The sequence below is a fragment of the Aythya fuligula genome, chromosome 14 (genome assembly GCF_009819795.1).
Source record: "Aythya fuligula isolate bAytFul2 chromosome 14, bAytFul2.pri, whole genome shotgun sequence".
NCBI classification, from domain to species: Eukaryota; Metazoa; Chordata; class Aves; order Anseriformes; family Anatidae; genus Aythya; species Aythya fuligula.
The window spans coordinates 7827556-7837758 of NC_045572.1; the positions used below are offsets into that span (position 1 = coordinate 7827556).

General features: G+C 50.1%; 2 protein-coding genes across 2 annotated transcripts in view; both read right to left on the minus strand.

The window, feature by feature from the left end:
• Positions 1 to 10203, minus strand: part of LOC116494755 (protocadherin gamma-C5-like) — a 67243-nt gene that overhangs the window by 54498 nt on the left and 2542 nt on the right. The gene's annotated exons all lie outside the window — the stretch shown is intronic.
• Positions 835 to 3753, minus strand: LOC116494724 (protocadherin gamma-A12-like). Its single transcript, XM_032196776.1, has one exon. It carries the CDS (start codon positions 3391 to 3393, stop codon positions 835 to 837), a length of 2559 nt encoding a protein of 852 aa, XP_032052667.1. The 5' UTR covers positions 3394 to 3753.

The window sequence follows — 10203 nt, forward strand, 5'->3', positions numbered from 1 at the left end:
ACTCAGCCTACCCAGGCAGACAAAAGACTAGGAAAAGATAAAATCAGACAAGCAAAAAAAGCATTCAAAGAGAAAGTGTGCTAGAGAAATTCACAGGAAAGATGGCATGGACTTCTCTGCATTCAGGTAAATACCTCCCCAGAGCACCAAGAAATGGCTCAGGTCTTAAGTCTTCCTCTGCACTGTACAGTAGGGACATCATAGCAAGACAAGCTCATCTACTCTCATCAGTTCTTCCATGCTGTGCCCTGCTTATCTCAAATGAAAATGAAACTATAAATGTAAATGACTTATAAATGCAAATGGCCTTTTCTCATGATGAGTCTAGTGAGCAATTTGTTCCCTTATACGCAACATCTTATCTCCAGGTGGCTTATAAGACCTTCTCAAGGGAGAGAAGGATTTGCTGCAATACAAACTTTGCATTTTAAAGGTAAAAGGCGTCCAAAAAATGGGAAATATGAAGCACAACATTTCTGCAAACAAAGACCAGAAAATGGAATTACAAATATGAAGAAACGCTATACCCCAATGTAGATATGGGTAGACTAATGAGAATCAGAAATCATACCTCTAAATACACAGTTTTTGTACAGAACACTTTGGTATCAGAGGATTAGTGTTGCTTTTCAGGACCGCAAAACCAGGATCAAATGGTCAAAAATGCTACAGAAGTTGGGATTCACAATAAAATCGTACCACTGCCCAAACAATATCACCACTTATCACACCTTCTCTTCAAATTCTGAACCAAGATCTCAATTTTACTCCTCTACATTCATAGCATTCAGTTGCACCACTCTCAATATTCTCCTTCCAACTGTATTTCAACAGCTAATAAGGGCTTATCATTATGGGATATCGCAAGGGGAAGCAGAACGGGGATGGAAAGGCAATGAGCAGGAAGGGAGGCAAGCGCCGACAGGGAGGGCGTCGGGGTGTCCGGAGCGACTGACTCACCGGGAGGGCGTCGGGCGGTGCGCCGCGGGCGCCGGCAGCGTCTTCCCCGAGCAGCGGCGCGGCCTTGTCGGGCGCCGGCCGCGCCGGGAGGGTGTTGCAGCAGCTGTCGGCCGCCCAGCGCCGCTGGCTCTTGCGCGAGTCGGCGGTGAGCGACACCTCGTGCGAGTAGGAGTGCAGGAAGGCGCGGACGCCGTCGATGCCCACGAAGTGCGAGGCCGGCACGCCGCGCAAGGCGCCGCTGGCCGGCGGCAGCAGCTGCGAGCGGCGCCAGCGCCGCAGGCGCAGCGCCAGCAGCAGCAGCAGGAAGGCGACGAAGAGGCACGACACGGCCGCCACGGCCAGCACCAGCCAGCGCGTCAGGCTGCCGCCGGGCTCGGCCGGCGCCGCCGCGCTGCCCAGCTCCGACAGCAGCTCGGCCACGCTCTCGGCCAGCACCACCGTCAGCGTGGCCGTGGCCGACAGCGCCGGCCGGCCCTGGTCCTTCACCACCACCACCAGGCTGTGCCTGGGCGCGTCGCGGGCCAGCGGCGAGCGCGCCGTGCGCACCTCGCCGCTGTGCAGCCCCACGCGGAACAGCCCCGGCTCCGTCGCCTTGGCCAGCTCGTAGGACAGCCACGCGTTCTGCCCCGCGTCCGCGTCCACCGCCACCACCTTGGCCACCAGCGCGCCGGGCTCCGCCGAGCGCGGCGCCAGCTCCACGCCCGTCCAGCCCGCGCCCGACGCCGCCGCCATCGGCGGGTACAGCACCTGCGGCGCGTTGTCGTTCTCGTCCACGATCAGCAGCCGCACCGACACGTTGCTGCTCAGCGCCGGCGCGCCGCCGTCCTCCGCCCGCACCCACAGCCCCACCTCGCGCACCTCCTCGTAGTCGAACGAGCGCAGCGCGTACAGCGCGCCCGTCTCCGCCTGCACCGACACGTAGGACGACAGCGGCGCGCCCCGCACGCGCCCCTCCGCCAGCCGGTAGCGCACGCGCGCGTTCTGCCCCCAGTCCGCGTCCCACGCCCGCACCGTCAGCACCAGCGCGCCCTCGGCGTTGTTCTCGGGCAGACGGGCGCTGTAGCGCGCCTCCGCGAACACCGGCGCGTTGTCGTTCACGTCCAGCACGCGCAGCGCCAGCACCGCGCTGCTGCGCAGCGACGGCGACCCGCCGTCCGACGCCCACACCGTCACGTTGTACTCCGACACCTCCTCCCGGTCCAGCTCCCGCGCCGTCACCACGCTGTAGTAGCTGCCCACCGAGCTCCGCAGACGGAACGGCACGTCGCCGACCAGCGAGCACCGCACCTCGCCGTTGGCGCCCGAGTCGCGGTCCTGCACGTGCAGCAGGGCCACCACCGTCCCCGAAGGCGCGTCCTCCGAGATCTCGCTCAGCGCCGACGACACAGTCAGCTCAGGCGCGTTGTCGTTCACGTCGGTCACCGAGATCGAAACCGTAGCCGTGTCGGAAAGGCCACCGCCGTCTTGTGCCTGCGCCTCCAGATGATAGGAATCGTCTTCCTCGAAGTCCAGGCTCCTCAACAGCCTGATCGATCCCGTCTCGGGATCCAGGTGGAAGATCTTCGAGAATTTCTTGGAAATCCCTTTAAATGAGTATTTCACTTTGCCGTTGAGTCCCTCGTCGGCGTCGGTGGCCGTGAGGGTGAGCAGGGTGGAGCCCACGGGCACGTCCTCGGGCACGCGCACAGCGTACACCGCCTGGCTGAACACGGGCGCGTTGTCGTTGGCGTCCAGCACAGACACGCGGATGCGCGCCGTGCCCGTCCGTGCCGGCTCGCCGCCGTCGCTCGCCCTCAGCACCAGCTCGTGAAACGCCGCCTCCTCCCGGTCCAGCGCCTTGGCCAGCACCAGCTCGGGACGCTTCTCGCCGTCGGCTCCCGCCTGCACGGACAGCGAGAAGTGCTCGTCGCCGCTCAGCTCGTAGCTCTGCAGGGAATTCACTCCCACGTCCGGGTCGTGAGCCTTAGGCAGGGGAAAGCGCGACCCGGGAGCAGTCATCTCGCTCATTCTCAGTTCATTTTCTCCTTCCCCAAAGCTGGGTGCGTTGTCGTTAATGTCCGTGATTTCAACTTCGATCGTGTAAACTTTCATCTCGCCCTCCACGATCACCTCACAGCGCAGCACGCATCGCTGCACGCCCTCGCACAGCTGCTCTCTATCTAGCCTCTCCGCCGTCACCAGGTGGCCGCTGTTGGTATGCAGTGCGAAATACCGCGTCCTACCTCGGTCCAGGATACGGGCGCCGCGGTCGCGGAGGACCGCCAGCTGCAGCGCCAGGTCCTTGGCCACGTCGCCCACGAAAGAGCCCTTGGGCAGCTCCTCGGGCACCGAGTAGCGCAGCTGCCCCCACGCCGTCTCCCACGCCGCCACCAACACGCAGCACAGCAGCGTTCGCTGCCTCCGGCCCCAGAGCCCTTCTCTCGCTGCGCACATCTCCGGCACGGCCCCGCCGCCACGGGACGCCCGCAGACAGCTCCGCCGCTCGACTCTTCGCTTAGGGCTTCGGATCAGACTCCTTCTCCGCCTCCTGCTCCGTTTCCCTTTTCCGGTACCGGCCCCGCCGCCGTCTGCTATCGCCAGCCCCTCCGCCTCGCTGGACCTCTGTGTACCTCTGCTCCGTACCGCGGGGCCGCTCGCAGCTCGCACGGCCGCCGACACAGCGAGCGAGCGAGCCGGGCCGCAGCGGGCGGGGCTGGCTGCAGCGCTCCGCTCCTTCCTCTCCTCTCCTCCGTGGTGAACAGCGGCGCCCGCAGCCTCCGCCCGGCACTGCACGCACGGCTCACAGCGAGCGCCGCCGCCCTGCCTCTTCCGCGGAAACTTTCGGTCGCCGCGGACACGGCGCCTCGGTATATTCCCCTGCGACATGGCGTAGAGCCGGTGCATTTGCTTCCGTAACGGCTTTTCTTCTTCGAGGAGAAGATCGAATTCATTCTGGTCTTCAGGTTGGTTATGAGCACAGGGAATGTAGAGGGCTTCCCTTGATATCTTAGTTCTACTGCATGGCAGGTAACATTACTCGTTCTAATTTGACCTCAAAGTAATTATCACCGTTACAAAATGTTTGCAGGACTGTCAGTTCAAGGAATTGCAGAGATCGTTTCTGCAGTCCTTCTTGAATGAATATTTCCTTGTCTTTCCAACTATTTATGTTCATTTAAATCTTACGTTCGTTGATAATTTGTGCTGTCGTTCCAATGTCAACAACTGATATAAAACAGTACTCCCTGTACATGTGCAGCATCATGGAGTAAACAGGTGCCTTCTCTACTCTGAGAAGCCTGGGTACTCACTCCACATCCCTGTTATTTATCAAAGCAATCTGGGCACTCGCCTCTGATCAGTTTCCCCCACTACAAATGCAGTCTTGGAGATCACAACAGCAGAAGATGCTTTTCTAACTTCCATTCACTTTAACGGTTTTCCAGAAAAATGCCTACCCATAAAACAGAAGAAAACCCCAGGGCATTCACTTTGAACGTATCAGAGAACTATGGGACATGAGCATGACAGTGTACACAGAGGTGTAAGACGAGGGCAGAACTTGGCATCACTTATCAAACATGTCCAATACATTCATTTGAGAAAAAAAGCCAAAGGAAGACCATGAAATATCTCGAGCATTAAGCATCAGTCATATTTTCCAGATTCTGTCATGCTGAATCGCTGGAACTCATTCTACACAGTCAGCATTCACATTCATTGCTAATGGTTATTACATCAGTACTTGGCATCAGTTACAGCCCTAGATTATTGCCTTCATGGAACACCTGCTCCCACAGTACCCTTCTGCTCTTCTTTGACTTCACCTTCATACATGGTGGTGACTCCAGTCTGCACCCTTTCACCTCAGAGTTCCATAGGTACTTTCTGCCAAATACTTTATTCCCAGGGAAACATCATTGCCTCTAAAGACAGGGACACCATGATCAGAACAGAAATGACATAGCCCTTGGCATCAGGCATGAAACCAGAGCATTCCCCAGCCAAAGGCACACTGATCCAACTATTTTCAAGGCTCTGAGCCTGCCTCTCACCCTTTAGACTCTGCAATCACAGTCTTTATCTGCATCAAAGACAACATCCTACTTCTCACCATTGGTGAGAGCAGAAAGACAAGGGCATATATTTTTCTCTGACACTTTACTGAAAGAGAGATATATCAAAGTAGTTCTTTTCTAGTACATGTACCAGTCTTTTTAGGGGTATCTGGCACACTCAGGCCCAGTCCACAGCAAACAAGGCAAAAAAGTGAAAATTGCACAAATGAAGGACTTCACTGTCACTCTACAGATTTTTTTTTTTTTTTTTAAATCTGCCTCAACATTAGATAGAATGAAATTCAAGGGATGTACTTCCATTACTCAGGATATGTTTCAGACTGTGTGCGGTGAAAATTAGAAGGGCCAAACCCAGCTGGAGCTCAAGCTGGCTATTGGTCTTAAAGACATCGAAAATAATTATATAAACACAAAAACAAGAAAAGGAGGACCAAAGACAAGCTCCATCCGTTATTGGATGTGGAGGGGAGACACAGTGACAAGTGATGATCTCCCTAATGTGTTTTTGATCTCAGTTTTTAGGAACAAGACCTATTTTTCTCTGGGTACCCCATCCCCTGACTACCTGGTAGATAGGGACAGGACGCAGAATGAAGACCTCAGAATCCATGAGGAAATGGTCAGCAACCTGATAAACTACTTAGACAGATGCAAGTCTATGGGGCCAGAAGGCTAAGTGACGTGTCCTTTGTTTGGGTCACAGCAATCCCATGCAGTGCTACAGATTGGGGGAAGAAGACTGGCTCAAAAGCTGGCTGTCCGAAAGCTACCTGCGTGTATTGGTAAATAGCCAGTAGTGTGGCCGAGAGATCATCAGCATCCGGACTTGTATCAGAAATAGTCTGGCCAGCAGTACTATGGAAGTGATTGTCCCTCTGTACTCGGCTCTCGTGAGACTACACCTCAAATACTGTGATCAGTTTTGGACCCCTCACTACAGGAAGGTTACTGAGGTGCTGAAGCAGGTCAAAGCAGGGCAACGGAGCTGTTGAAGGGTCTAGAGAACAGGTTTCATTAGGAGTGGCTGATGGAGCTGAGGTTCTGTAGTCTACAGCAAAGGAGGCTCAGGGCAGATCTTACCGTGTTCTACAATTACCTTAAAGGGGGGGCTATAGCAAAGTGGGAATCAGCCTGTTGCCAAGAACCATGGGATAATACAATAGGAAATGGCCTCAGATTGCTGCAGTGGAGGTTTACATTGGATATTAGGAAAATGTGTTTCACTGTAAAGATTGTGAAGTATTCAGCAAGGCTGCCCATCGATGTAGTTGAGTCACCAATATTAGAGGTCTTCAGAAGTGTGTAGATGGAGAGCTTAGTGATGTGGTTTAAAGGTAAACTTGGCAGTGCTAGGGTAAATGTTGGGCTAGATGATCTAAGAGCTCTTTTCCAACCTAAATGATTCCAGGATACTAGGAACACAGCTGTTGTCATTGCACGTGTCTGTTATCAAAACCACTTCCAGCTCCATTCTTGAGAGGTCAGGGTTCAAAGGATCCTCTTTCCACCGAGATAATGTCACACACAAAGAATTCTCAAACTACTCCCAGCTGTTATGTTTGCCTTCCCTATTCATAACAGGCAGAAGGACTTCATTAAAAGACCAATTGCCCAGCCCACTTCTTCACAACGTGCACAGAGATTATACCATGGACAGCTCCAAAGAAATTTCTTTCCACTACATTAACATGACCTAACATTGTGAAGAAAATAAATGTTATGCAGCTAGTTTATACACACTGATATTTTTTTATTTAGATATTTTTCAGTATTCATAGTAGTGTGTTGAGGGATTTTTGAAGCAGCAATGATCCCATGGCTTGCTGCAACTGAGCAAACCAAGCTGTCAGGAATGCCTCTGAGAAGTTCTCATGACCGTGTTCCCACATCGCCCAAATGAGGAATTTAGAGAAAGATTGTTGCCAGCAGCTGGCTTCAAGGACAAGTTCTACATGACTGCTAATCACAAGGGGGATGTTTTCTTGCAGGTGGGGTTGTTTCCTTGTAGTTGTTTGTCTGCGTACTTTTGACCAATAATCTTGTGTGAGACACTATCCAACCCTGTTAAATTCACTATAAAAGTCAGGCTGTTTGGGTAATAAAATGGAGCATGATCTGACCACCATGATCTGGTGTCTGTTGTGCTTTGTGTCCTTCTTTCAGGCGGTCTTCCTGCATCAGTAGTAAAATACATAAGGTAGACAGTAGGGGATGAATTCTCAAGAACGCTCTCCCAAAGATCCCAGAAAACTTAATAATATTTCTCAGGCAAAACCTATTGACCAGACAGACTTCAAAGAGTGTAAACCACAACTCTGTGGGGAATGGAATAACTAAAACAAGCAGAGAAAGGACCACCAGCCCTTCTACAACTTCTCACACAAAATTCCCCCAACACGTCACCTCAAACCTTCATAACTTCAATGCTTTTCTTTCACCATCAGAATTTGCAAGCAAATCTCATCAAAGGAAAAGTTCAACAAAAGTTTTCCCAATCTCATGCACCATGTACAAGCACACCTTCAAAGTATACCATGAAGGGAGCTACATTTCTCTGCAAGTATCTAAAGCCTCCTAAAAAGGGATAAGGAACAGAGGGGATTCTTTCTGCAACAAAGACTGGGTCCTCGTAAATACAGCAGTAACGAAATGTCCCTCTGCTTTAAGTGTAATTGTTGTTCCACAGAGACATGCCTCTTCCACTAAAACCATTCAGCTTCTGTTTCTTGCCATTATACACAAAATTTTGTTGTCTGGTGGCTTAATAGACCTTCTAAAAGGACATAAATATTTGCTGCAATTCAAACATCGCATTTGCAAATGTAAAAGCCCTAGCCAGAAAAGGAACATATGAAGCACAACCTCCCTGGGAACAAAGACCTGAAAATTGAATTATAGCTACGTAGAAACTCTTTGGCAGAGAGTTATAATAAATAGGATTGAAGTAATGAGGATTCTCACAGGTATTATAAGCCATAATATGCAGGCATCATAACACCACATGCACAGTTTTACTACAAAGCATTTTATTACCAGATATTTAAAGTTACCTTTCAGGGAAAGAAAACCAGGATAAAATGGTGCATAAATGCTGCAGGAATTGGCACAAATTATGAAGTCAAACCTTTGACTGAACGATATCACTGCTGAGCTACTTCTTTTCCACATTCAAAAAACAAAACAAACAAACAAAACAAAAAAAAAAAACAAGCAAAAAACAACAGCAACATAATAAAACCAAACAGAAACAAACAAACCAAAATTCCACTCAACATCATTGCTCTGCATTCACAGCATTCATTTGTACCACTCACAACATCCAACTTCTAGCTGTATTAAGGCCACTGGCAAGAGCATTTCATCTAGTGACATTTTAAGGAAACATAAGGATATTAAAGACTGTCCTGACAGCACTAAACAGTCACACTGGGAATGGAAGCAGCTCTCCCACTCCTATAACTCAAATAGATACTCCAATCTTTTCAGGGTTCTCCGGCATTTTGTCATTGACAACAAACAAAGCAAAAACGTGAAAAAGACAGAAAAGGAACATGAAAACAGGACAAGAATCCAATCTCAAACTTCACACAACATTTTTAAACCTGGCCAAATATTATGTAGCACAAAATAAAGCCTAAAAAGACACGTTACCCAGGCCATTATTCCACCACACACACTAAAACAGCAGCACAAAAGAATACATAGACATTTCTCTGCTCAACCCATCTTCATGCAGCAAGAGAACAGTTGCACAGAGTAGAAAGGAAAAGAAGCTAAGTGAAACATGAGGTCTTTGAATATTGTTTCAAGACCATTCCAATCCACTAAAACATTGCTCAGGCATTCTCATTCATTATTAGAATTCACTGTTGGAATTTGCTGTTACCAAGAATAGCGAGTGCTCAATGGGTTAATGGAAAGATGCATCTTGCCTTCCAGATATTCTAACATGGAAAGGAAAATTCCACCTATTTTGTCACCAGAGCGGGGCCCATGAAAGCATACCACATTCCTCAACACAGCTATGCTGTTACTCATAATCAGTCTACCCAGGTAAACAAAAGACTAGGAAAAGATAAAATCAGACAAGCAAAAAAAGCATTCAAAGAGAAAGTGTGGTAGAGAAATTCACAGGAAAGATGGCATGGTCTTCTCTGCATGCAGGGAAACACCTCCCGAGAGCACCAAGAAATGGCGCTCTCAGGTCTCAAGTCTTCCTCTGCACTGTACAGTAGGGACATCATAGGAAGACAAGCTCATCGACTCTCATCAGTTTTTCCATGCTGTGCCCTGCTTATCTCAAATGAAAACAAAAGTATGAATGTAAATGACCTACTATGGGGCCTTTTCTCATGATAAATCTTGTGAGCAATTCCCTTATACACTACCTCTTGTCTCCAGATGGCTTATAAGACCTTCTCAAGGGAGAGAAGGATTTGCTGCAATACAAACTTTGCATTTTCAAATGTAAAAATCCTCTCAAAAGGGAAATATGAAGCACAACCTTCATTGAAACAAATGCTTAAAAATGGAATTACAACTAGGAAGAAACGCTACACCCCAATGCAGATAGTGGTAGACTAATGAGGATTCTCACAGGTATTAGAGGGTATTATACTAAGGAATCAAACCTCTGCATACACAGCTTTTGTACAGAACATTTTGGCATCAGAGGATTAGTGTTGCCCTTCAGGAAAGCAAAACCAGGATCAAATGGTCAATTATGCTGCAGGCATTGTCAAAATTATGAAATCAAACTTAATATATGCTACCGAATTTGGCATTCACAATAAAATCGTACCACTGCCCAAACAATATCACCACTTATCACAAATTCTCTTCAAATTCAGAACCAACGTCCCAACTTCACTCCTCTACATTTACAGCATTCAGTTGCACCACGCTCACTAATCACCTTCGAACTGTATCTCAAGAGCTAATAAGGACTTATCATTCTGGAACATCGTGAGGGGAAGCAGAACACCGAGGGAAAGGCAAGGAGAAAGAAGGGAGGCAAGCGCCGAGACGGAGGGCGTCCGCGTGTCCGGAGCGACTGACTCACCGGGAGGGCGTCGGGCGGTGCGCCGCGGGCGCCGGCAGCGTCTTCCCCGAGCAGCGGCGCGGCCTTGTCGGGCGCCGGCCGCGCCGGGAGGGTGTTGCAGCAGCTGTCGGCCGCCCAGCGCCG